The sequence below is a fragment of the Carcharhinus amblyrhynchos genome, chromosome 14 (genome assembly GCF_965287045.1).
Source record: "Carcharhinus amblyrhynchos chromosome 14, sCarAmb.v2.hapA, whole genome shotgun sequence".
NCBI classification, from domain to species: domain Eukaryota; kingdom Metazoa; phylum Chordata; class Chondrichthyes; order Carcharhiniformes; family Carcharhinidae; genus Carcharhinus; species Carcharhinus amblyrhynchos.
In genome coordinates this window covers 11,043,798-11,071,384 of record NC_137337.1, presented here as the reverse complement: position 1 = coordinate 11,071,384, position 27,587 = coordinate 11,043,798, and the positions used below count along the sequence as shown (strand labels likewise).

The 27,587-nt window shown below is 46.4% G+C and overlaps 1 protein-coding gene across 1 annotated transcript; it reads right to left on the bottom strand.

The window, feature by feature from the left end:
* Positions 1–4,002: 4,002 nt before the first annotated feature.
* Positions 4,003–27,175, bottom strand: vrtn (vertebrae development associated). Its single transcript, XM_080202104.1, has 2 exons — positions 27,062–27,175; positions 4,003–6,047 (listed from the first exon to the last, which is right to left on the bottom strand). The coding sequence occupies exon 2, from the start codon at positions 6,043–6,045 to the stop codon at positions 4,003–4,005; it is 2,043 nt and encodes a 680-aa protein (XP_080058230.1). The 5' UTR covers positions 6,046–6,047; positions 27,062–27,175.
* Between the last annotated feature and the right edge of the window lie 412 nt (positions 27,176–27,587).

Sequence of the window (27,587 nt, the reverse complement as noted above, 5' to 3'; positions counted from 1 at the left end):
CGAGGGACATGGGGAACCCACCCCACCCGTGATCATAAATACCCTCCACGGTCACAGGGAAACCCCCTCCAGGGACACAGAGAAAGCCCCTCATAAAGACCTGCCCATGGACACAGGGGAACCTTCCCACAGTCACCAAGAACCCCCATGAACACAGGGAAACCCTCTCGCGAACATCAAGAACCCCCCCACGGATACAGAGAAACACGCCCCTAATCCTAATCGCACCCCACCCCCCCCATCCTCATGATCACAAAGATCCCCCCACGGACACAGATAACTCCCCCACAATGACATTCAGATCCCACTCGCAAGAGTAACAACCACCACCCCCGCCCCCCCCCACCCCCGCCTCAACACCACCATTTCATGGATAAGTGGAACCCAGCTACAATGGATGTCATGCCATCTGGGTGGGTAGTTCAGACAAGGACAGAAATAGCAGTGTCAAGCCCGCTAATGTCATGTTAATTAATGCGAGACAGACTCCCACCCAGAACCTGATTGCATCACTGGCAGGGGGGAAGGGGAAGATCCCATCCCGCAATCTCACTGGTGCAAATTCTGTTTCCGGTCTCTTGGGAGATTTTGCGGACATTACGGGATTTGCACCCACGATCAACAGGGTCATTAGGTCACGGCCTTTGTGTCTGTCATCATGGGCGAAGATAGCAAAAAACTCCCAGAAAGAAAGGAGAACCAACAGACTCGAGTAAACAAGGAACTGCAAGATATTAATATTGGGTAAAAAAATAGTACTGGATAGGTTAATGGGACTAAATCCCCTGGACTTGATGATTTACATCATGGATTGCTGCCAGAGGTGGCTGTAGAGATAGCAGATGCATTGACGTTCATCTTTCAAAGTTCTATAGACTCTAGAATGGTTCCTGCAGATTGGAAGGTGGCAAATGCAACCCCACTGGTTAAGAAATGAGGGAGGAAGTAGAGAACAACAGATTTGTTAGCCTAATATCAGTCATTGGGAAAGTGTTAGAATCTGTAATCAAGAATGTGATAACAGAACATTTAGAAAATAATGGTGGTAGACAGAGGAAGCATGGATTTCTGAAGGGAAATCATATTTACCAAACCTTTGAGAGTTTTATGAGGAATAGTTAAGGGGAATAGGTAGATGTGGTATATTTAGATTTTCAGAAAGCCTTTGAGGGCGGCACAGTGGCACAATAGTTCGCACTGCTGTCTCACAGCACCTGGAGCCCAAGTCACTGTCTGTGTGGAGTTTGCATGTTCTCCCTGTGTCTGCGTAGGTTTCCTCTGGGTACTCCGGTTTCCTCCCACTGTCCAAAGGTGTGTGAGTTAGGATGATTGGCCATGCTAAATTGACCATTAGTGTCAAGGGGATTAGCAGGCTGAATATATGGGGTTATGGGGATAGGGCCTGGATGAGATTGTGGTCGGTGTCGACTCGATGGGCCAAATGGCCACTTTCTGCACTGTAGGGATTCTATGGTCGACACAAGAAGTTAGTAAATAAAATGAGACTAGCATGGATTGAGAATTGGTTAACAGACAGAAAGCGGAGAGTCAGAATAGATGGGTCATTTTCAGGTTGTGTCTAGTTGGGTATTATGGGAATCAGTGCTTGAGCCCCACCCATTCATAATCCATATCAATAATTTGAATATGGGGATCAAAAGCAAAGGGGCGAATCTTCCCGGGAATCGGAGCAGGCGAGGGGCAGGCCAGGGAAAGGTCCACTGACCTCGGGCAGGATTTTCTGGTTTTGGGGTGAGCACAGCTGGAAAATCCCATTCAATATTTCCAGATGGCGCAAAACTAGGTGGAAGTGTGAGTTGTGAGGAGGATGCAAAGGCGCTTCAGGGGGATTTGTAGAGGCTAAATGAGTGGGCAGAAATTTGGCAGGTGAATAGAATGTGGAAAAAAGGTGATATTATCCAAATTGGTAAGAGAAACAGAGATCCACAGTACTTCTTAAATAGTGAGAGATTGGAAAATGTTGAACTTCAAAAGGACCTGGATGTTCTGGTTCATAGGTTAATGAAAGGCAGGTACAGCAAGAAATTCAGAAGGTAAATGGGTGCTAATCTTTGAGTAAAGATATCTTATTGCGATTGTATAGAGGCTTGGAGAGAAAACATTTGGGGTATTGTGTGCAGTTTTGTTCTCCTTACCCAAGGAAAGATATTTTTGCCACAGAGAGAACGCAATGAAAGATCATCACACACATTCCTGGGTTGGAGGGAATGTCGTACAAGGAAAGATTAAGATACAATGGACCTCTCGGGACGTTCCTGGAAATCTAATGTTACATGTGTTGATGTTTTGTCTCTTTTACTCCGCAGGTGTGTCGGTCCACCTTGTTGTCTAACGAGGGGCATGCATACAGTGGGTCGTGTGTGGGCTGCTCTTGGATGTTTCGAGAGTGGCCTAGTACTTCACGTCGTTTGTGTATGCTTCAAACTGGACCAGCAGATGGGCACCACAACAGCTCAGTGACTATCACTGCTAGCTGTGCAGATACATGGATTTGGGCCAGTGTCTGTGGGAGTTTGCGCATTCTCCCTGTGGTTGCGTGGGTTTCCTCCCGCACCCCAAAGATGTGCTATTAGGCTGATTGGAAACCAGATTAAGAGGAGAATAATTTAGGGACAACTTGTTACACCAATCAGGGTACCATAATCATAGACACGGGTCAGCGGTGGTGTAGGAAAAATACATTGTTAAGATGGCGGCACGGGCTCGTTGGGCCGAAGGGCCTGTTTCCCGTGCTGTGTTGTTCTTTGTTTGTTTGTTCATTCTCTGGAGTTTAGAAGAATGAGAGGTGATCTCATTCAAATATACAAAATTCTTGCAGGGCTGGGCAGGAATAATTGCAGAAGGATGTTCCCCCTAGCTGGTGAGTCTCAAACTTGGGGACACAGTCTCAGAATAAGGAAGGGTCCGTTTGGGACTGAGATGAGGAGGAGTGTGTCCACTAAGATGGTGCTGAATTTTTGGAATTCTCTGCCGCAGGGAGCTGGGCAAACTCAGTCATTGAGTGTGTTCTGGACTGAGATCGGTAAGATTTCTACATCTTAAAAGCACCAATGGATACAGAGATAGTAGAGGCGTGACAGATCAGCCATGATGTCATCGAATGGCAGAAGGGGTTCTATGGGCCGAATGGACTACTACTGCTGCTATAATGTTCTTCTGTTCTAACTGTGAAGCTCCGATACAATCACCAGCCCAATGCCAGTTAAACATGCCAGCCTAAATCCTCAACACTTTAACTGCATGTAATTCCAACATTATTTTCTAATTAAGAGGAAATCCCGCAAGGAAATAAGTTGGGAATGCAGTGAAAATCTTAATTATGAGAATTCAGCAGTTTAAGCACACCAAGTCTTAAAGAAAGGATATACTGGCACTGGAGTGGGTACAGAGGAGATTTACTAGGTTGATTTCAGAGTTCAGAGGGTTGGCTTATGAGGAGAGACTGAGTAGACTGGGGCTATACTCATTGGAATTCAGAAGAATGAGGGGAGATCTTATAGAAACATTCAAGACTATGAAGGGAACAGATAAGATAGAAGCAGGGAAGTTGTTTCCATTGGCAACTGAAACTAGAACTAGGGGGCATGACCTCAGAATAAGAGGGAACAGATTTAGGACTGAGTTGAGGAGGAACTCCTTCATCTAAAGGGTTGTGAATCTGTGGAATTCCCTGCCCAGTGAAGCAGTTGAGGCTACCTCATTGAGTGTTTTTAAGGCAAGGATAGATAAATTTTTGAACAGCAAAGGGATTAAGGGTTATGGGAGTGGGCGGGTAAGTGAAGCTGAGTCCACGAAAAGATCAGCCATGGTCTTATTGAATGGCGGAACAGGCTGGAGGAGCCAGATGGCCGACCCCTGCTCCGAGTTCTTATGTTCTTCTAAAAAGAGAACTGTACAAAACAGATCTCCCGCCAACATCGCTGGTCGGTTGTGCAGTTGATTGTCCGTCCCAGCTGGCAGTTTGGGTTTGCCCTTTGGCTCTCAGTCTCCTGCTCCACAATCCATGAGCATCATCCCATTGCACAGAGCTCGCTTCCACATGTAATAGGTGGAACGGGGGGTCAGGGGGAAATAACCACTGAACTCTCGAAAGGTCGGAAAGTTCTTCGACATGTATCGGTGTTGAAGGAAAAGCTTGGCCTTGGTTTTGGAGGCGGCTCCGGGTAAAGTGCCTGTGGCCAGTGAAGGCCCAGACTGCTCCCTGGAGGTTGTACAGTCCAACACCACCGCGCCACTGGGGCTTAAGGATGCCTCGCCTGACCGTGCCTCTTCCCATCTGACTCGCTCTCTGCGTTTGACCGGGATCTCCGCTTGACGCAGCCTCCCCACCTTCACCCTCGCCCTGCTGGAGGCAGCTAAGCATTTCCACCTCAGGAAGGTTGTGGTGGGGATGGACGGGTACCTCACACGGAAGGTGGACAGGGGAATCTGCCACCTCTGGGCTTGCCTCTTGGCTTCCTCCAGTTTCACCCCCTGCGGGTAGGAGGAGGTGGCCCTACCGCGGAGGAAAGCACTGGGGCCCCACCGGCTATTTCTTGTCCTGCCAGGAGGTGCCAGCTGACGGTCCGCACCAGGGAGGGGGTTGGCCGCACCGGCCTCCGAGCTAGCCACCCTCAGGCTGCCGAATCCAGAATGGGCCGCGTGGGCTCGAGCCCCGGCACGGTTCATCGCCTCTCTCCTCCAGTTGTAATAGCTGGATCGGGAAATCCAGGGGTAACTCTTCCTGAAGCTCTTGTAAGGGGGGCACATGTTGAGGAGGACGCACTCCCGGAGGAAGTCTTTGGCGTGTTGCTTTGAGGGCGATCGCTGGCCGTTGAAAGATTTGAACCCGCCACTGCCGCCGGCGGCTTTGGAAAGGTCGGCGCTCCTGTTCTTGGGGACCCCGGACGGCGGGGAGGAGCTGTCAGCCCTCAGCCGCCCGCTCAGGTCGAACTCCTGCTCCCCGGCGGGTCGGCGCCCCTCCGCCCCGCCGCCCGCCATCAGCATCTCGTGTTTCCAGGCGTAGTAGGTGGAGCGGGAGATCTCGGGGAAGCGGCTTCGGAACTGCTGCAGGGGGAGGACGTTGCCGTCGGCGAAGGACTCCTGCAGGTAGTGTTTGGCCTCGTACCGGGTGGCCGCCTTCCGCCGGTGCTCGTGGCTCTGCTTTTTCCAGCGGTAAAAGGTGCTCTTGGTGATGCTGTATTTCTCCCGCAGCACCGAGTAGGAGATGTCCGGGTCCGTGTTCAGGAGCTCCAGGGTCCTCAGGGGCAGGAGGGACTCTGCGCCCTCTAACCCCTGGCACCGGAGGTCGTGGACGGGGACAACGGGCGCAAAGTACTGGGGCTTAAAGACGGCCTGCGATATCTGCTCGCCCGACCACATGATGTGCAGGGTCTGCAGCTCCACGGCTGGTGAGCGGGTTCGGGGTCGAATCATCCGGTTGAAATACGGACGGATCTTCAGATTGCTCATGGGATAGATGGAGTAGATGTTACTCTGCAACACCGACGCCAGGGCGTAGACGTGCCACATGTTGGCGAAGGTGCCCGGGAAGCAGGTCGCCTTGACGTCCGCGTCGAAGATGGCCTCCAGGATGTCCATGGGCAGGTTCATCTTCTGGGCCGACTCCTCGGTGCACAGGGAGTACCGAGCGGCCTGCAGCATCACCTTGGAGTCGATCATCCCCTTCAGGTAATACTGCTTATGGAGGAACATCTCCACCATGGTCCTCAGCTGCAGCTCGGTGCTGAGGCTGCCGTCCCCCACCAGCAGCATGCTGGCCGCCTCAAACAGGTGGTTCCCCTCCCCCTGGCAGGCCACCGGCACCATGTCCCCCGGGGCATCCTCGGGGTACAGGCCTCGAGCCTTGGCGTCCACTTCCGTTTCCGCGGAGAAGGTTCTCCGGGAGACCAGGGGCACGGGCACGCTGGACAGCAGCTTGTCCACATTGACCGTCACGGCTCGGAGGAAATCGAACTCAACGCACTCAGTGGCTTCCTGCAGTTTACAGCGTAACGCTTCTATCAGTTCAGCTCTTTGAGGCATTCCTGTGACAGGAGTGGGAGTGGGTGGGAAATAAAAACAAAACTCATGTCTCATTCATAAAATCCAGATTCCACACTCGCTCAATGTTGCGACTGTAATGTTCTTTCTGTGGCTTATCCCAAGGTGGACTTGACATATTAAAGTTTATTTATTCGTGTCACAAGTAGGCTCACATTAACACTGCAATTAAATTACTGTGAAAATCCCCTAATCGCCACACTCCAGCGCCTGTTCGGGTACACTGAGGGAGAATTTAGCACTTAACCAGCACGTCTTTCGGACTGTGGGAGGAAACCGGAGCACCCGGAGGAAACCCGTGTAGACACGGGGAGAATGTGCAGTCTCTGCACACACAGTGACCCAAGCTGGGAATCGAACCCAGCTCCTTGGAGCTGTAAAGCAGCAGTGCTAACCACTGTGCCACCGTGCCACTTCTTCAGTTTAAGGTGTTGGTGGAGTCAGGCTGGCAGGTCTGGCAAAGAGGGTAGTTTAGTTCAGTTTATTTATTAGTGCCACAAGTGGGCTTACTTTAATTCTGCCATGAAGTTACTGTGTAAATCCCCTAGCCTCTACACTCCAGTGCCCGTTTGGGTACATTGAGGGTGAATTTAGCACGGCCAATGCACTTAACCAGCACATCTTTCGGACTGTGGGAGGAAACCGGAGCACCCGGAGGAAACCCACACAGTCACGGGGAGAACGTGCAGCCTCTGCACACACAGTCACCCAAGCCGGGAATCGAACTCAGGTCCCTGGTGCTGTGAAGCAGCAGTGCTAATGTTAGGTTAGGTGGATTAGCCACGCTAAATTGCCCCTTAGTGTCCCAAGATGTGTAGGCTAGATGCATTAGCCATGTGCGGGGTTACAGGGGACAGTACAGGGGAGAGGGCCTGGCTAAGTCACTGTCAGAGGGTCAATACAGACAGGATGGGTCAAATGGCCTCCTTCTGCACTGTAGGGATTCTGTGATTCTCTGAAGCCCCAAACCCATTCAGCCACTTCCTGCCACTAGGTGGGAGCGCAGTCAACCCAAAAGCAGGCAGCTGGTGTGTGGAAACTTTTATCTTTAAGTTTACTGTATGTTGTAACTTTTATTTTAGCAGATATTTGATTTCTGAATGTAGGCATTTAGGAAGGTATACATAAACTTACACATGATTTTTTTTCTGTTGAGAAAGATCCTAAATCACGGTATTTCTTTCATATTTAGTGATTTCATAGAATAGAATCATAGAATCCCCACAATACAAAAGGAGGCCATTTGGCCCATCAAGTCTGTACCAACCACAATCTCACCCAGGCCCTATTCCCGTAACCTCACATATTTACCTTGCTAATCTCCCTGACACTAAGGTCAAGTTAGCACGGCCAATCAACCTAATCCACATACCTTTGTGGACTGTGGGAGGAATCTGGAGCACCCGGAGGAAACCCACGCAGACACGTGGAGAATGTGCAGGCTCCACACAGACAGTGGCCCAAGCTGGGAATCGAACCCGGATCCCAGGCACTGTGAGGGTGCAGTGCTAACCACTGTGCCACCCCCCCAATCATTTTGTTTTGCAAGTCACTTCAGCTGGATACGTACATGTTTGTTACAGTATTTCAATTTGTACACTGTTTATTTCCAGGCGAGAAATATCACTGGCTGTGATTCTCCGGTCTCGTTCACCCTGCACCCCCCCTGCTGCCAACGAGAATGGAGAATTCAATGTGCAACCGAAACTCCATTCAATGCAGCGGAACTGGAAAATCCCAGCCACGGGCGAAGTTGGAGAACTCTGGCCATTACCTCTGGATTAGTCATCCAAGAACATACCAGATAGCAAAAATTCTGGCAAAATCTTTGACCTGAAATATTGGCCGGAATTTTCCAGCCCTTCCCGCCAGCAGAATCTTCCAGTCCCACCGGTGGCATTTCCTAAGATGTGATCCCTGCCAACGGGGGTATGCAGGGCAGGGCACACAAAACCCCGCAGAAATCAGCCTGCTGGCTAGTGGTGGTGGCCACCTCCATCACCAGAAAATACACCATGGGGTTTGTGGAAAATACACCACAAAATCCCACCAAATAACTGTTTCTCTCACTCCTCAGATGTTGCCAAGTTCCTGAATATTTCCACATTACCTGTGGATCATTAATGCAATAACGTAACCACGGTGCTCGCTTACAGAACTGCCACAATGCCCCGATCATCTATCTTCAATGATCTTACCCCAAAGTTAAACATTACCAGGGGCACTAAGTATGACTCCCACTGCTCTCCTTCTGCGATAGGATCTTTTAAATCCATCCTGACAGAGGGAGGGATGGCAGGCAGGGTCTTGGCTCTTGTCTCACCTGAAAGGTGGTACCTCCCACAGTGCAGCACCCCCCTCATTGCCTCACTGGAGTGGTCCAGCCAACCATGAATGAATAAAAGGAATTAACTGTGGTCCTCACCTTGAAGTTGATTTGTTAGAGAAATGATTTGAACTTATTGCAAGTTTGCATCATCTGTGTGCTGAGGTAAAGTTAAAAATTTTCAAAGAATCATAGAATGCTACAGTGCAGAAGGAGGTCACTTGGCCCATTGAGTCTGCACTGACCACAATCTGACCCAGGCCCTATCCCCATAACCCTGTACATAAGAACATAAGAAATAGGAGCAGGAGTAGGCCATCTAGCCCTTCGAGCCTGCCCCGCCATTCAATAAGATCGTGGCTGATCTGTCGTGGCTCAGTTCCACTTTCCTGCTTTCTCCCCATAACCCTTAATCCCCTCTCTTATCAAAAACCCATCAACCCGCGTCTTAAAAATATTTAGCGAGGCAGCCTCCACCACTTCAACGGGCAGAGAATTCCAGAGATTCACCACCCTTTGAGTGAAGAAGTTCCTCCTCAACTCCGTTCTAAACCGCCCCCCTTTTATCTTGAGGCTGTGCCCCCTAGTCCTACCGTCTTTTTTGAGCAGGAAGAGTCTCTCCACCTCTATCCTATCCATCCCATTCATCATCTTATACGTCTCAATGAGATCTCCCCTCATTCTTCTAAACTCTAATGAGTACAAGCCCAGTTTATTCAGCCTCTCCTCATAGCTCAACCCCCTCAACTCCGGTATCAGCCTAGTAAACCTCCTCTGCACTCCCTCCAAGGCCAAAATATCTTTGCGCAGGTGCGGCGCCCAAAACTGCACACAGTACTCCAGCTGCGGCCTCACCAATGCCCTATACAGCTGCAGCAAGACCTCCCTACTTTTATATTCAATCCCCCTCATATTTATCCTAGCTAGTCCCCCTGACAGTAAGGGGCAATTTATCATGGCCAATCCACTGGGGTTGCAATCTTTGGACTGTGGGAGGGAACCCATGCAGACATGGGCAGGACGCGCAGACTCCACACAGAGATTGACCCAAGCCAGGATTTGAACCCAGGTCTCTGGTGCTGTGAGGCAGCGGTGCTAACCACTGTTCTGCCCAGTTCTTAAAACTGATTAGCCCGGGTGTCTAATTGGAAAGGAATCGGCGTTATTAGAGGGATTGGAATGGCTGTGAAGAGGAGAAAAATCGAAGATGAGAACTGAGAGTTACAAAGCGAATGGACTGGCTTTATTTCCAATCCTCCCAAAGCCAGCTGGATGCCCCGTGTCTCAGTGAGAAACTCAACAAGAAGAAACAAAACCTCCAGAGGCATTCCATCACCTGTGCCAAAAAGCATTTGTCTTCATCTTCATTACAGTTGGGTTATTGCCACCCTTTAAGCGGTTTTGACTAAACATGTCTTTATGTTATTAGGGTTGTTGGCTCCTGTGTTTAACTGAGACCCCATCCAGTCTCCTTAGGTGATTCCGCATCAGCAAACTTCCCAACCTTCATCAGGTGAGTGGGAGGTGAAGGAGCAGTGCTCCGAAAGCTCATGATATCAAATAAATCTGTTGGACTTTAACCTCATGTTGTGTTGCAGTCCAAAGCCGGCATCTCCACATTATTCCCATCCTGAATTTAAGTTTATTTATTAGTGTCATAAGTAGGCTTACATTAACACTGCAATGAAGTTACTGTGAAAATCTCCACACTCCGGCACTTGTTCGGGTACACTGAGGGAGAATTTAGCATGGCCAATGCACCTAACCAGCATATCTTTTGGACTCTGGGAAGAAACCGGAACACCCAGAGGAAACCCACGCTGACACAGGGAGAACATGCAGATTCCAAACATGCAATGACCCAAGACAGGAGTCAAACCCAGGTCCCTAGTGCTGTGAGGCAGCAATGTTAACTAATGTGCCACCGTGAATCACTATCTATTCCAGGCTTTTACACCCCAACTAAAAATCCCAGCCTGTAGACATTTACAGATAAGAACAGACACTTACAAAGCTATTGCTCTGCAGTCTGCTAATTTAAGGTCCCTTTGTATTAGTCTGCTAATTCAAGTTCCTTGTATTAATGTTCAGCAGCACAGCCAATATACAGATGCTGTGCAGGCAGTGGCAGTTTAGAAGTAAATCTGACAGATTCATTTGGACAGGATGAGGCTGGAAAGAAAAAAAAGCAACTTCTCTCTGTCCGATGTTATGAGGATCAGATATTTGGGTAGATGTCGACAGTGAGAACACAAATTCAAAGTGAATCACCACCTTCAAGTGAAACGGGAGGAGGAAATAATCCTCCCTCACACATATCGTAAAACCCTACAGTGCAGAAGGAGGCCATTCAGTCCATTGAGCCTGCACTGACTCTCCGAAAGAACATCCCACCTTCCCCCCCCCCAATCTCCATAACCCCACACATCTCCACCTAACATCTTGGGATTTAAGGGGCAATTTAGCATGGCCAATCCACCTAACTTGCACATCTTGGAACTATAAGGGGCAATTTGCCATAGCCAGTCCACCTAACCTGCACATCTCTGGGCTGTGGGAGGAAACCAGAGCACCCGGAGGAAACCCACGCAGACACAGGGAGAACGTGCAAATTTCACATTGTCACCCAAGGCTGGAAACGAACCTGTGACCCTGGAACTGTGAGGCAACAGTGTTAACCACTGTAGCACCATGTTGCATTCAGGAGTTGACGCTGTCTAAAAATATAAAATTGCTTGGACTGGTTTCTGATGTTGGTCAACACATTGTATATTTATTGCTGCAATTTGGAGCAATAGCCCTAGGGCAGGTGATTGCTTCCCCATTTTGTGTCCAGTTTCTCTGATACGCACACCCAGAAATTAAGCTCCAACCTCATTCCAATCAGACTACAGGCAGTGCAGACTCCTGCTTTAGTCAAAATTGACCATTTATTGTACATTGCAGTCATCTAGAAGAGGGGAATTATAAAGTTGCAGTCCTGTTCACTTATGTCTATTTTGCCCTGAAATAGTTGGTCAGTAGATCCTGTGCCCACCTATACTGTATCACTGGCAGCACAACATGGCAGACCCGGCTGATGTACAGCTGTGATGCCCCTACAGTCAAATAGCCATACCAACGCTCAGGCAAAATTGCACACTCGACATGCCAACACATCCATATCTCTGCCACCCATAAACTGAGCTGTAAGACCCAGTGACCATCATGCTTTGCCCATGCCCAATGCCGATGACTGCCTGTATCCCAAACACAGCAAAATACCCAAAGTGCTTCATAGGAGAATAATCGGACAGAAAATTAGTTAACACAACTGACCAAGACGTCACTTTCAAGGAGCATCTTAAGGTGAAGAGACCGAAAGGTGGAGGGAGGGAATTTCAAAGGAGGTTAATTGTTGAAGGGCCGAAGGGCCTTTTCAGTGCTGTACCACTCTATGACTGTATGACAGTGAGACAATACAGGTAGGGGATGGCCATGAAGAGATTCAAACACTCGGGGCGAGAATTTTTAAACAATGTATGTTGGATGTTAACATCTTGTGCTCCATCCTGCCCCATATTCCAACCCACACAATCAATCCTCTGATATGTCTCTCATAAAGGTTAATTCCATCTCTGAACCTTACTTAATATCTCTCCCCATTTTTCCAAAACCTCCCCAATTATTGAATGTGGCGGCACAGTGGTTAGCACTGCTGCCTCATAGCACCAGGGACCCAGGTTCCATTCCCAGCTCGGGTCACTGTCTGCGCGGAGACTGCACGTTCTACCTGTGTCTGCATGGGTTTCCTCTGGGTGCTCTGGTTTCCTCCCACAGTCTGAAAAACATGCTGATCAAGTGCATTGGCCGTACTAAATTCTCTCTGTATATCCGAACAGGTATCGGAGTGTGGCGATTAGGGGATTTTCACAGTAACTTCATTGCAGTATTAATGTAAGCCTACTTGTGACGTTAATAAATAAGCTTTAAACCAGGGCGGCACAGTGATTAGCATTGCTGCCTCACAGCGCCGGGGGCCCTGGGTTCGATTCCTGGCTTGCGTGACTGTCTTGTGTGGAGTTTGCACATTCTCCCCATGTCTGCCTGGGTTTCCTCTGGGTGTTGCGGTTTCCTCCCACAGTCCAAAGATGTGTGGGTTAGGTTGATTGGCCATGCTAAATTGTGCCTCAGTGTCAGGGGGTTAGCAAGGTAAATAAGTGGGATTATGGGGATAGGGATTGGGAAGGATTGTGATAGGTGCAGGCTCAATGGGCCAAATGGCCTTTTGCTGCACTGTAGGGATTCTATGATTCGATTCTATGATCGTTTCTGGTTTAAAAAGCCTCAAGAGAGACGAATATAAAATCGTGTTTCCAACCAGCAGCTGGTAGGGATGTTTTTTTCTTAATTTAAGAGGAAGACATTTAAAAATATGCAAAAACTCGCCCACATCAGAGAAGCAAAGATACTGTGGATGCTGGAAGTCAGAGTGTTAATGCCAGGTGGAGTAAACTGCAGTTCCCAGGACAGGGCTGTCTCATCCCCTCTCCCATTCCGCAGGAGTTCCGGAAACTTAAAACGAGAATCAAAAGAAAACGCACAAAGTTTGACTGCAAATCTCCCCGGCCGTTGAAATCTCCCAGTTCAAGAACAGATCATGGTTTTGGAGTTCAAAGAGGAACTGGACAATTACATGCATTTTGTTATTTTTCAAAAAACAAGCAAGGAAATTAATGCAATTATTTTAAAACAATCAGGCTGGGGAGAGGGGGTGGGGAGGCTGGAGTGCGGGACGAGTTCTGAGCGACTAAATACAATTGGATGGGTGGATTATATTTCTTGCTATAACACTCTTGTGGCTTCCACTCTTCCGGGACACATGCACCGTGTTCATATTCCTCTTACACATCAACAACTTTTCTCCAACTTAAAGCATTCCTGAGCCAAAAACTCGTCCACTTTTGAGATCCCGCGGAACAAGGGAACCGTAGATAATGTATTTTTTTTTAACCAAAAAAAAAGCCCAATTGCAAACGGTTCGTCAAGCAAACACTCCGCATTTCACCCCTTTGTTCAGGCACAGTGTTTAAATGTTATGATAGTTGCTCACCCTTAACCTCAAATATTTTTGTTTAGGAGAGAGATCAGTAAATAGCTAGCACTCACCTCAGATCAATGAGCACCCGCATAAATTCAAGGCGGATAGGGTGCCCAATCACTTGTGCCTTGTCTCTTTCTCCCTCGGTTCTCTGCAACCCGTTCCAAATTGAGACTGAAATGAAGATTCCCAATTCTGGAGCCTGATGTGGGAATGTGAAAGGGATCAGAGCTGTGTCAAACCCCACCCCCACGAGGAAATAGTCAATTCCACCTCCCCCCCCCCCCCCACTCCACTCCACTTTGGGATAAAAGGAGTCGTCAGTCTGATCAGTCCCAATGGTAGGTGATAATGAGGATTGTGCTCCATGCATTAGCCATCAATGTGTTTTTTTTCTCTCTCCCTTGTTCTGTCCCAGCTCTTTCATTCGCCTGGGGAGGGGGCTAGAGGTACTTAAGTTACTGGTGCCAACACTATAGAAACCCACATTCCCCCCCCCCCCTCCCCGTTTGCCTCCCCTGAACCATTAAAAGAGAGCCTCGGGTACTGCCAGCCACACCTGGGTGGAAAGGCTGACTAAACTCAAGAGATTAGCGCGGGATATCTACTGAAGGACTGGTCAGATGGCGAGGTTAGTCAGCCTTTCCGGGGCCTGTGTTATTCACATGGGCACTGCTACATGAGGAACACACCTGCCCCCCCCCCCCCCCAATTCTTACATAGGCTATCTGCCGGCATGCCCACGCCAAAAGCATGTATGTTCACCAGTGTTCTCCTGCACAGCACCCCCATTGAAATCCTCATCTGACCTTGACCATGCGTGTGAGGTCATTGAACTTTCTTCAACACTGCTGTTAGGTCCTTTATACCAAACTCCTTCATTGATCTCCTTGCCCACCCATTCTTTTTGAAACTGATGATGGCCCCCCACAAAAACATGTCCTCCCTCCTCCCATTCATTCATGGATGTAGGCAGCTGGACCGCCATTTGTTGCCCATCTCTAATTGCCCTTGAGCTGAGTGGTTTGCTAAGCCATTACAGAGTCAACCACATCGCTGTGAGTCTGGAGTCACTTGTAGGCCAGACCAGGTAAGGATTTCAGATTCCCTTTCCTCCGCAGAAGGGAATTAGTGAATGATCAACAACGGTTTCATTGTTATCACTGGACCTTTGACTCCAGATTTTTAATTGAATTTAAATTTCACCATCTGCCATGGTGGGATTCGAACTCAGGTCTACAGAGCCTGGGTCCCCAGATTACGAATCCAGTGACAATCATCTCCCCAATGAGTATTTGTGCCATGTCTGTGAACCGGAGTTCCCTCTACACTGACCTTCCCTTGTCATTATCTCCAATCGCAGAACTCAGAAACAGCTTCTTTCTAAGGCCATTTGAAATTGCCCTTTAAGAGGAACAGGTTACCTTTAAGGGATTTTAGAATTGAAAGTTGTACAAAATTTAATTTTGCTGAAGATTTCAGCACATTCAGGCTTTGGTACATGAACTCCTTTCTGATTACCTCTCACCACCACCCACACTCATTCCATTTCTCTGCTCTCTTCTTTCAGATTTCTTCAAATATTTATCCAAATTTCTCTTGGTCAGTTTAGCTTCAACAAGCCCATTACAAGATAATGGATTCCAGTTTCTCATTGTTTTGCTCACTGGAAATCTTAATATATCACATACTAAACCTTAATATAAAACTGGTCAATTTTTTCCAACAAATATATTTTTATATCTATTCTGTAAAAAAAATTGCTATTTATTTTGTTTTAAAGCTGCAGGTGCCAAAACTCTACATACACCTTCAGGTGTGCTATTACTGTCCATACACTCCTCCAGGTGTGCTATTATTGTCCATATATACCTCCAGGTGTGCTATTACTGTCCATATACTCCTCCAGGTGTGCTATTATTGTCCATATATACTTCCAGGTGAGATGTCAGTGTTCATATACACCAACAGGGGGGCTGTTACTATCCATTTACACATACAGCTGAGATGTTATTGTCCATATACACCACCAGATATGCTGTTACTGTCCATATACACCTACAGGTAAGTTATTAATATGCATATACATCTGCATGGGAGCTGCTACTGTCCATATATAGCTCCAGGTGAGATATTAGTGTTCATGTACACCTGCAGATAAGCTGTTACTGTCCATATACACCTGCAGGGGAGCTGTCACTGTCCATTTGATTTGATTTGATTTGATTTATTATTGTCACATGTATTAGTATTCAGTGAAATGTATTTTTTTTTGCATGCTATACAAAGCATACCATTCATAGAGAAGGAAAGAAGAGTGCAGAATGTAGTGTTCCAATCATAGCCAGCATAATTACGGATCCCACACACCCTGAATATTCTCTCTTCCACCTTCTTCCATCAGGAAAAGGAGACAAAAGTCTGAGGGCATGTACCAACCAACTCAAGAACATCTGCTTCTCTGCTGCTGTCAGACTTTTGAATGGACTTATCTTGCATTAAGTTGATCTTTCTCTACACCCTAGCTATGACTGTAACACTACATTCTGCAATCTCTTGGTTTCTTCTCCATGAATGGTATGTTTTGTCTGTAAAGCGCGCAAGAAACAATACTTTTCACTGTATGTTAATACATGTGACAATAATAAATCAAATTAAATCACATAGCTAGGGTGTAGAGAAAGATCAACTTAATATAAGGTAGGTCCATTCAAAAGTCTGACAGCAGCAGGGAGAAGCTGTTCTTGAGTTGGTTGGTACATGACCTCAGGCTTTTGTACCTTTTTCCCGAAGGAAGAAGATGGAAGAGAGACTGTCCAGGGTGCATGCGGACCTTGTTTATGCCGGCTGCTTTTCCTAAGGCAGCAAGAAGTATAGACTGAGTCAATGGATGGGAGACTGTGGTTTGCGTGATGGATTGGGCACAACCCTCTCCACCTCCAGGTAAGATGCGATCCTGAATACTGCCATCCTTGAATAGATGGAGGGCTAAGGATAAGTTCCAGGCGACAGGCAGCAGGCTGAGTGTGGCCTGGGAATCAGGAGCCAACAGCACAAGCAGTTTGATCAAGGCACATAGTCCCACTCTTACTGCAAGTGTTTCATTTAGAAAAAATAGAATTTCCAGATTCTAGAGCAGGTCCTGTACTTTAGGGAAAGTACTCTGGCCAATATTCATTCCTCAACCAACAATTAAAAACAAACCATCTGCTCATTACCTCTTGTGGGAGCTTGCTGTGTGCAAATTGACTGCCACATTTCATACAATAGTGACTGCACATCAGAAGAAATTCATTGGCTGTAAAGTACGTCGCGATGTTCTGAGATTATGAAAGGTGCTATATAAATGCAAGCCTTCCTTTTCTTCTTTCGCGGTCACCCAGGAATTTGGTTTAAGACTATAAGGCATAGAAACATAAAAACTAGAAGCAGGGGTAGGCCATTCAGCCCTTTGAACCTGTTCCACCATTCATTTTGATCATGGCTCTGATCATCAAATTCAATATCTTGATCCTCTTTTCCCCCTTATCCCTTGATTCTTTTAGCCCCAAGAGCGATATCTAATTTCTCCTTGATGTCAGACAATGTTTTGGCCTCAACTACTTTCTGTGGTGGTGAATTCCACACATTCACCACCGTCTGGGTGAAGAAATTTCTCCTCACCTCAGTCCTAAAAGGTTTAGCCCCTTCAAACTATGACCCCCAGTTCTGGACTCCCCCCACCACTGGGAACATTCTTTCTGAATCGACCCTGTCTAAATCTGTTAGAATTTTATAAGGTTCTACGAGATCCCCTCTGACTCTTCTAAACTCCAATGAATATAATCCTAATTGACTTAGTCTCTCCTCATATGGCAGGTCCCAAGGACCATCCTTGGAATCAAACTGATCAACCTTCGCTATACTCCCTCTATAGCAAAGACATCCTTGCTCAGATAAGGACACCAAAGCTGCACACAATAATCCAGGTGTGACCTCACCAATACGCTATACAATTGCAGCAAAACATCCCTATCCCTATACTCATTGTGAAGGCCAACATACCATTTGCCTTCTTTACTGCCTACAGTACCTATGCACTTATTTTCAACAACTGACGCACAAGGACACCAAAGTCTCACTCAGTATCCATCTCTCCCAATTTACTCCCACTCAAGTAATAATCTATCTTCCTATTATTGCCAGCAAAGTGGATAACCTCACATTTATCCATATTATATTGCACAGCCATGCATATGCCCACACACTCAGCCTGTTCAAATCACAATGAAACATCTCTGCGTACTCCTCACAACTCACCTTCCCACCCAGCTTTGTATCATCTGCAAATGTGGAGATAATACATTCAGTTCCCTCTTCCAAATCATTAATATTAAAGTTCGGGTTCTAGCACAGATCCCTGCAGAGTCATTGGCTGCCAATCAGTAAAAGATCAATCGATGCCAATTCCTTGCTTCCTAACTGGTCACCAGCTTTCTATCCATCTCAAGACATTACTTGCAATCCCACGTGCTTTAAGTTTACATAGTAGTCTGTTATGTGAGACCTTGTCAAAATTCTTCTGAAAGTCTAAATAAACATCCACTGGTTTTCCTCGGTCAATTCTACTAGTTACATCCTCAAAGGATTCCAATAGATTCATCAAGCATGAATCTATTTATAAGTTTATAAGTCCACGCTGACGTTGTCTGACTAAACCATTGCCTTCCAAATGCTGAGTTATGAAATCCTTGATAATGGACTCTAACAACTTCCCCAGTACCAACATTAGGCTCACTGGTCTATAGTTCCCCGTTTTCTCACTACCTACCTTTTTGAGTAGCAGGCTTACAAATTAGCTACTTTCCAAGAGGTAGGAACTATTCCAGAGTCCAAGGAATTCTGGAAAATAACCACCAATGGATCTACTATTTCCAGTGCCACTTCCTTAAGTACTCCGGGATGGAGATTATCAGGACCTGGAGATTTATTCACCTTCAATCCCATCAATTTCCCCAAAACTGTTTCTCCGCTAATGCTGATTTCCTTCAGTTCCTCACTAAAACTTGTTTCTCTCAGAACTTCTGGTATATTATTCATGTCTTCCTTTGTCAAGACTCAAGCAAAGTATGAATTTAATTCCTCGGCCTTTTTTTATTCCCCGTTATGAATTCTCCCGTTTCTGACTGTGAGGAGCCTACATTCGTTTTTGTCAATTTTTTCTCTTTATATACCTATATATACGTTTACAATCAGTTTTTATACAGAATAGAAATAGGCCATGCGGCCCATCAAGTCTGCCCAACCTTTCAGTGAGATCATAACTGACCTGTTATAATCCACAACCTCTCTTTCCCACCTTATCCCCATAACCTTCAATTCCCTTACTGATTAAAAATGTCTGTTTCAGCTTTGAACATACTTAATGACCTGACCTCTACAGCTCTCTGTGGTAAAGAATTCCACAGATTCACTACCCTCTGAGAGAAGAAGTTCCTCCACATCTCTGTCTTAAATGGGTGACCCCCCTCCTCCCTCCCCAGTCCCCACCACTTTACTCTGGGATTATGAATTTGATCTTGGACTAAGGGACACAACCTCTCAGCATCTAACCTGTAAAACCTCCTGGGAACCCTATATCCTACATGTCTGAAGCCCTGGTCTGTGGTTGCCTGTTTCTCCCATTTCTCAACCCAGTGCCTAACCAAAGGGCCGAAACACTTTGTGACAGGTGTCTAGCTTTCCTTTTATCGGATTACAGCAAGAAACAAACCATTTAATTCATGGCTATATTTATACTGCACCTGAGTCTGCTGCCACTCTGGACTGACCCTGTTCCCCCTCTCCTTTCTGGTTGCATCAACCCTCCCTTTAAATATATCAATGCTATTGGCTTCATAGTCTACATAGGGTACAGCTGAACTCTAAAAGATACATGCTCCAATGTTCAACAACCGTGTGGATTATAGAACAATTCAGAAGACTAAAGGTGCCCATCAAATTAAAGAAGTCAGTTCATTTAAGTAAATGTAATAAGCCTGTCAGCGTTCACACTCCATTAAGCCATTACAAATACAATATTAACCCAAAGCCCTGTCAGTCTGGGCCCTAGAGTCAGATATAAAAAATTCCATCACATCGCATTGGGGCAGCACAGTGGCACAGTGGTTAGCACTGCTGCCTCAGCGCCAGAGCCTCGGGTTCAATTCCCGGCTTGGGAAACTGGCTATGTGGAGTTTGCACGTTTTTGTGTGGGTTTCCTCCCACAGTCTGAAAGATGTGCAGGTTAGCTTGATTGGTCATGCTAAATTGATCCAGGGGGATTAGCAGGGTAAATACACGGGGTTACAGGAATAGGGCATGGGTGGGATTGTAGTTGGTGCAGATTCAATTGCCAAATGGTTTCCTTTTGCACTGTAGGGATTCTATGAAACTCCTATGCTGTAAAGAGCAGGTGGAAACTTCCCAGTGACCTGGACAATATTTATCCCTCCTCCAATATTTAACAAAAAGGTTATCTGGTTGTGGGATCTTAAAGTGTATAAACTGGGTGTGGCATGCTGGCACAGTGGTTAGCACTGCCGCCTCACAGGGCCAGGGACCTGGGTTCAATTCCCAGCTTGGGCCACTGCTTGTGTAGAATCTGAACGTTCTCCCTGTTTCTACATGGATTTCCTTCGGGTGCTCCAGTTCCCTCTCACAGTCCGAAAGACGTGCCGGTTAGGCGCATTGGCCATGCTAAATTCTCCCTCAGTGTACCCGAACAGACATCAGAGTGTGGCGACTAGAGGATTTTCACAGTAACTTCATTGCAATGTTAATGTAAGCCAACTTGTGACTAAATAAATTTAATCATAACAGTGACTACACCTCATTGGCTGCAAGGTGCTAATGGGACCACCTGATGCCATTAAAGGTGCTATACAAAAGCAGGTTATTTCTCACTCTGTTTTAGTGGAACCTATGCAACTAACATCAGACTGCATGCTCAAAAATGCTGAAATGTCTCTATCCCAGTGGAGGGCTAGTGAGGAATTATAATGGAAAAACAATGAAAAACAGGGGTAACTCCCCCAGCATACCTCAGCTGCTGAAACTTACCTGCACTATTCTATCCTCTGTCTCTCTGACAATGAATTCTAGAGTTGTTGAACTGGATGCCAGAGGTGGAGATGAAAGCAAATGACTGCATGGCCCCAGGCCACAAGTCCAGGCGAGTTCTGTGGAGGTCTACCCTGCTGTGACAAGGCCTCTCTCTCACTCTCTCTCTCTCTCCACCGCCCCCCCGTCACTCCCTCCACCCACCCCCCCCCCCCCCCCCACCAAATCTCACAAAACTTTTCCAGACACTTTCTTAACAGGATGTCTTCAGAGCATTGGCTGGGCTCTTTCAGCCATGGGAGATTCGCCAGCTCAGCTTTGGCCTCCAGCGGGACCTAACAATCCTGAAGGTGGGTGGGCATAGAATCCCGCCCATTAACTCTGAGCTCAGTCATGATGCGATGTGTCCATCCCACACAACCATCCTACATTTTGTGAACCTTGACATCATGTGTCGGTAGCCTGTTTGACTACCGGAGGCATCACAATCAAACCTGCCATCCACACATATGGGCACCTTCTGACGGCAATCAGTCATGATCAACAGTTCCAGTAGGCAGATAGGGAATAATGGAATATTTACCAAGCTGGTTGGGAAGTTAAGCTGTGGGAAGGACATAGAGGGATTGCAAAGAGATATTATCAAGTTGGGTGAATTGGCAACAAGATGTTGATGGAGTATAACGTCAGGAAGTTTGAAGTTCTTCACTTTGGTCACAAAATAAAAAAACAGAATTTTTAAAAAGGTGTGAAACTTGTAAGTTTTGATGTTCAAAAAGAATTGAGTGTGCTTGTACAAGGAACACAGAAAGTTAGCATGCAGGTGCAGCAAGCAATTAGGAAGGCAAATGGCGCATTGGCCTTTATTGCAAGGAGATTGGAGCACAAGAATAAAGAAGTCCAGCCAGAGTTGTACAAGGTTTTGGTGAGACCACATCTGGAGCAGTGTATGTAGTTTTGGTTTCCATGTCTAAGAAAGGATATACTTGCAAAAGAGGTGGTACAGTGAAGGTTCACTAAATTGATTCCTGGGGTGATAGGGTGGTCATGATGTGGCGATGCGGGCGTTGGACTGGGGTAAACACAGTAAGAAGTCTGACAACACCAGGTTTAAGTCCAACCGATTTATTTGATAGTAAACTCGCAAGCTTTCGGGGTTTGCCTCTGTCAGACGAATGGAGAGTTCTGGCCTCAGACAGAGCATATATCAGCACAGACAAACCTGGTGTTGTCAGACTTCTTACTGCGATAGGGTGGCACCTTGGTTAGCACTGCTGTCTCACAGTGCCAGGGACCCGTGTTCGATCCCAGCTTGAATGTCACGCCGAGTCTGCACATTCTCAGCAGTGCTAACCACTGTGCCACTGTGCCACCTGATCACACAGCGGCCAATTTAGTGAACCTTCACTGTACCACCTCTCTGGCGAGTATGTCCTTTCTTGAACATGGAAACCAAAACTGCACACACTACTCTAGATGTGCTCAGCAAGACCTTGTACAACTCTGGCTAGACTTCTTTATTTTTGTGCTCCAATCTCCTTACAATAAAGGACATGCAAACTCCGCGTAGACAGTGATGAGAGGCTGGATTAGGTTTATATTCTCTGGAGTTTAGAAGAACGCAAGGCAAACCCCTTGAAACATACAAGATTCTCAAAGGGATTTGACCAGGTAGGCACTGAGAGATCGTTTCCATTGGATGGGGAACCTAAAACACGGGGCACAGCCTCAGGATAAGGGGTTGATCAGTTAGGACTGAGATGAGGAGAAATTTCAAAAGGTAATGGAAGCTCTATCACTAGGTACATTGTAGGCTGGGCAGGACAGACTTATGTTCTCCCGGGGAATTAAACAATACGGATAGTGGGTAGGAAAATGAAGTTGATGCCCAAGTGAATCATATTGAACGGTTGAGTAAGCTCAATGGGTTGAATGGTCTACTCCCGCTCCAATTTATTGTATTCTTGTGTCTGGCTAAAATCTCTCCAGTAAATATAAAACATCATGGATGGGATTTTCTGTGCAACGCAATTTGCCACATGTCTCACAGCGGTAGATATGGTTCACCATCAGCTGGTGATGGGACCTTCTGGTTGTCAGCGGAGTCTCCTGTTGAGCGGAGCTGCACCATCGGTAAGACCAGAAGATCCCACCAGCACAAACAGCCAGAATATTCCGGTCCATGCCTTCCAACACCCTGTACTGAAGTTAGACTCCCAACGGTGTGGGAGGCCATTCAGCCCATCAAGTCTGCACCAACTGATTTTAATCACTGTTGCTTCACTTTCATTAAAATCCTGTCCAAACTGTTGCCCGAGTTGAACTGAAATCCTGGACTGATGGGGATCGCTTGGTGTGAGTTTGTAGAGAGCTAGTGCAGCCTCTGATGGTCATAAATTGAATACAAACCAACCTATTGTAAAACAATGTAAAGTGACCCCTGGAAGAATGCAGCTTTTGGAATCAGTTGCGACATTCTTTAGCAGATTAGTGGCAGCATCAGGAAGAAGGTGAATGTTGTACATAACAAAGGCAGGATCTGTCGATGTTGTGCAACAGTCCACATGTCAGAAGGAGTGTCCAGGCCTTGCAGAGGGGGCATTTCTTTTATGTTCAGCCCTAGGACACGGGAATCAGTGGCCAGACCAGCGTCTTTAACCCATTCCTAACCACCTTCGCCAAGAGCTGAGCAGCCACCAGACTGAGTGGTGTGCCCAGCCATTTCAGGGAGCACGTCAGCTGTTAACCAATTTGAGCACAGCAAGATCCCACTGGAGACTTGGAGAGGGATGGCACTTCAACCCAGAATTGTGTTACTCAGAGGGGAAGGTGCTGCACACTGAGCCACAGTCGACAGCCAGGTATCGGTGGTAAATTCCCTTTTGTTCAAAGCACTAACAATCTGGACAGAAACATGGAAAAATTTGGGACACAGCTGAAGGTCATTCAGCCCATCATGTCCATACTAGCCAGAAGAGGCTTATTCATCTTAATCCTACTTTCCAGTGCTTGGGTCAGAGCCTGTGGGTTACAACACTTCAAATGCATGATTAAAATATTTAGATTTGATTTATTATTGTCACCTGTCACATACTGTCACATTGGGGCAGCACGGTGGCGCAGTTGTTAGCACTGCTGCCTCACAGCGCCAGGGGTTCAATTCCCAGCTTGGGTCACTGTGTGCAGAGTCTGTATGTTGGCCCATGTCTGCGTGGGTTTCCTCTGGGTGCTCCAGTTTCCTCCCATATTCCAAAGATGTGCAGGTTAGATGGATTGGCTATGCTAAATTGCTCCTTAGTGTCAGGGGACTAGCTAGGGCTACGGAGATAGGACCGGGGTGGGATTGTGGTCGGTGAAGATTTGATGGGCTGAATGACCTCCTTCTGCATTGTAGGATTCTATAATTCTATGTGTTGCGATATAGTGAAAAGTACTGTTTCTAAAGTTTATTTATTAGTCACAAGTAAGGTTAACATTAACACTGCAATGAAGTTACTGCAAAATTTCCCTAGTCGCCACAGTCCACTGCCTGTTCAGGTCAATGCACCTAACCAGCACGTCTTATATGCTATATAGTTAAAACATACCATTCATAAAGTACATAGGGGAGAGGGAAAAGAGAGGGTGTGGGGTATAGTATTGCAGTTACAGATAGGGTGTAGACAAATTTTTAAATAGAACATAGAACATTACAGCGCGTACAGGCCCTTAGGCCCTCGATGTCGCGCCGACCAGTGGAACCAATCTAATGACCCTCTAAATGTGATGAGAGTTTCTATCCTTCCCATCCTTTCAGAATTCCAGAGTCCCATTTCCCTCCAGTTGAAAATATTATTTATCAACTCCCCACTAATCCTTCCATCATTTATTGAAATTGACATTTCCCAGTTATTGGCTTCTCTACAGTGCTTTCCAACCACTCGATTTAGACCCCTCACCACTTTATACAACTCAACTAAATTTCCAGTGCTAAAGCAGAATACTGCTGTTGCTGGAAATCTGAAATAAAAATAGAAAATGCTGGAAATGCTGCTGGCAGCAGTTGTGGAGAGAGAGAAACAGAGTTAGCGTATGTGTTCAATGATCCTTCCAAACTGATGAAAGGTCATTGATTTGAACGTTATTAATTATGAATGAACTATTAATGGTGATGCTGTACCTTCTAAAGATAAATGTTGCAAAGCTTTATGATGAATGGACCACGTCCTTGGGATTTAATTTGCCTTGTAGATTCCTGCTCTAATGAAACATCCCCCCTCTTGTGCTTCCTTTTAAAGTGGAGCTCCAGTTATGAAGTTTAAAGTTTATTTATTAGTCACAAGTAGACTTACATTCATACTGCAATGAAGTTACTGTGAAAATCCCCTAGTTGTCATACTCTGGTGCCTGTTTGGGTACACTGAGGGAAAATTTATCATGATCAATTCACCTAACCTGCACATCTTTGGACTGTGGGAGGAAACTGGAGCACCTGGAGGAAACTCATGGGGAGAATGTGCAAGCTCCATACAGTGACCCAAGCCAGGAATCAAACCCAGGTCCCTGGTGCTGTGAGGCAGCAGTGCTAACCACTGTGCCACCGTGCCACCCTAAAAGACTCACTGGAGATCCAGCTGCCCAGCGCTTCATTTCAGAGCCAGAAAGATCAACACATTTACCCTCACAGTGGCAGTGCCATGGACTTGAGGTTTGCTTCTGTGTTAAAAGTTAATGTGCCTCCCCTCCCACCAGTGTCCTGTCCCAACTAACACCCCCCACTCTCTCCATTGACCCAACCAACACCTCCCACCCTGACTGCTGATCCAAACTCCTCACTCCTGCTATCTCCTGTAGCTAGCCCTTCACTCCACGCTCCCACCCAGGTCCCTAAATCCTTCGCAAGTCATGACCTGGAATCCTAACAACCTGATTTCCTGAGCCCAGCCACCATCCATGGGATATCGCTGGCTGGCCAGCACTTATTGCTCATTCCTAGTTGCCCTTAGAGGGCAGTTGAAAGTCCACCACATGGCTGTAGCTTTGGCATCACATGTAGGCCAGACCAAGTAAGGACAGCAGATTTCCTTCCCTAAAGTACATTACTGAACCAGATGGGTTTTTCTGACAATTGACAACGGGTTCATGGTCATCAGTAGATTCTTAATTCCAGATTTGTGTTATTGAATTCAAATTCCACCATCTGCCATGGCAGAATTCGAACTTGGGTCCTCAGAACATCGCTGAGTTTCTGGGTTAATAATCTAGCAATAATACCACCAGGCCATCGCCTCCCCATACTAGCCACACTCAGATCAGTAACTATCTCTCCCCATCTCCTCACCCCAGCAACTTCCCTGGTCTTCAACCACAAACCTCTGCTTCCTATTCCCATAACTTTGGAGAAAATTCATTTGTCGAATATATATCTTCACCTTTCCAAAGTGATGATCGACTCTGTTTCAAGCCCTGTTTCCAGCAAGGCACAACTTGTCCCAGTAACAAACGATGATGATGCTGTATAGGTGAACAGCAATGTCTCGATAGCATCCAGAAAGATTCTGAGAACCCTTGACATGAATATATTTCTTCACGCCTGATGATCTTACATTTATGCCTCTCCTCACTGGTTCATTCACCTCTGAAATAGGTTTCTCTGACATACTTGGATCAAATTCCACCATAATTTAATTAAGATTTTTGATTTGATTTGATTTATTAGTCACATGTATTGGGATACAGTGAGTTGTATTGCTTCTTGCGTGCTATACGACAAAGCATACTGTTCATAGAGTACACAGGGGAGAAGGAGATGGTGCAGAATAAAGTGTTACACTTAACAAAAGAGTTAAGAGAAAGATCAGCTTAATATATGATTGGATCATTCAAAAGTCTGATGGCAGCAGGGAAGAAGCTGTTCTTGAGTTGGTTGGTACATGACCTCAGACTTTTGTACCTCCTTCCCAATGGAAAAGAGCATATCTGCAGTGCGTGGGGTCCTTGATTATGCTGGCTGCTTTTCCAAGGCAATGGGAAGTGTAGACAGAGTCAATGGGTGGGAGGCCGATTTGCGTGATGGTTTGGGCTATGTTTATAAATCTTTGTAGTTCCTTGCAGTCTTGGTCAGAGCAGGAACCATACAAAGTTGTGGTGCATTCGGAAAGGATGCTTTCTATATTGCATCTATAAAAGTTGGTGAAAGTCACAGTGGATGTGCTGAATTTCCTTAGCCTCCTGAGAAAGTAAGGGCATTTGTGGGCTTTCTTAACTAGTATCGGCATGGAGGGTCCAGGACAGATTGTTGGTGATCTTGACACCTAGAAACTTATTTGCAACTTTTGTTTTAGTTGATTTGACAAATTCTAAATGTTAAATATTGTTGAGGAGAGAATCAATAGTGCAAAAGGAGGCCATTTGGCCCATCGAGCCTGTACTGACAACAATCCCACCCAGGTTCTATCACTGTAACCCCACATATTTACTGTCCTAATCCTCCTGACCCTAAGGGGCAATTTATCACGACCAGTAAGCCTAACCTGCACATCCTTGGAGTGTTTCAGGAAACTGGAGCACCTGGAGGAAACCCACGCAGATATGGGGAGAACATGCAGATTCCGTGATCTGAGGCTGGAATCAAATCAGAACCTGGGTCCTTGGCAATGTGAGATAGCAGTGCTAATCACTCTGCCACCGTGCTGTCCCTGTCATCAAGAATTAATATCAAGAGGATAATGTAGGTAGGTAACCAAGGCTTGTCTGTAACAACCACTCCAGAAATTTCAAAGACAGGCCTTTAAAAAGCAGTGTTTTTTTTATGGGCCTTGTCCAGGATTCATGAAACAAGGTCACTTCACAGCTCCTGCCCAGTTTCACACAGCTGGTGGTTTAAACTCAGTAAGTATAATAACAGTGCACTCACAAAGCTGTTAGTTCCTCAAAGTTAGGTTTGTTTGCTCCAAGAAGTCCCAGTGAAGGAGGCAGATTGTGGGGTGGATTCACCTTTAAAATGATGAAAGTTAAAGTTTATTTATTCATGTCACAAGTAGTAGGTTTACATTAACA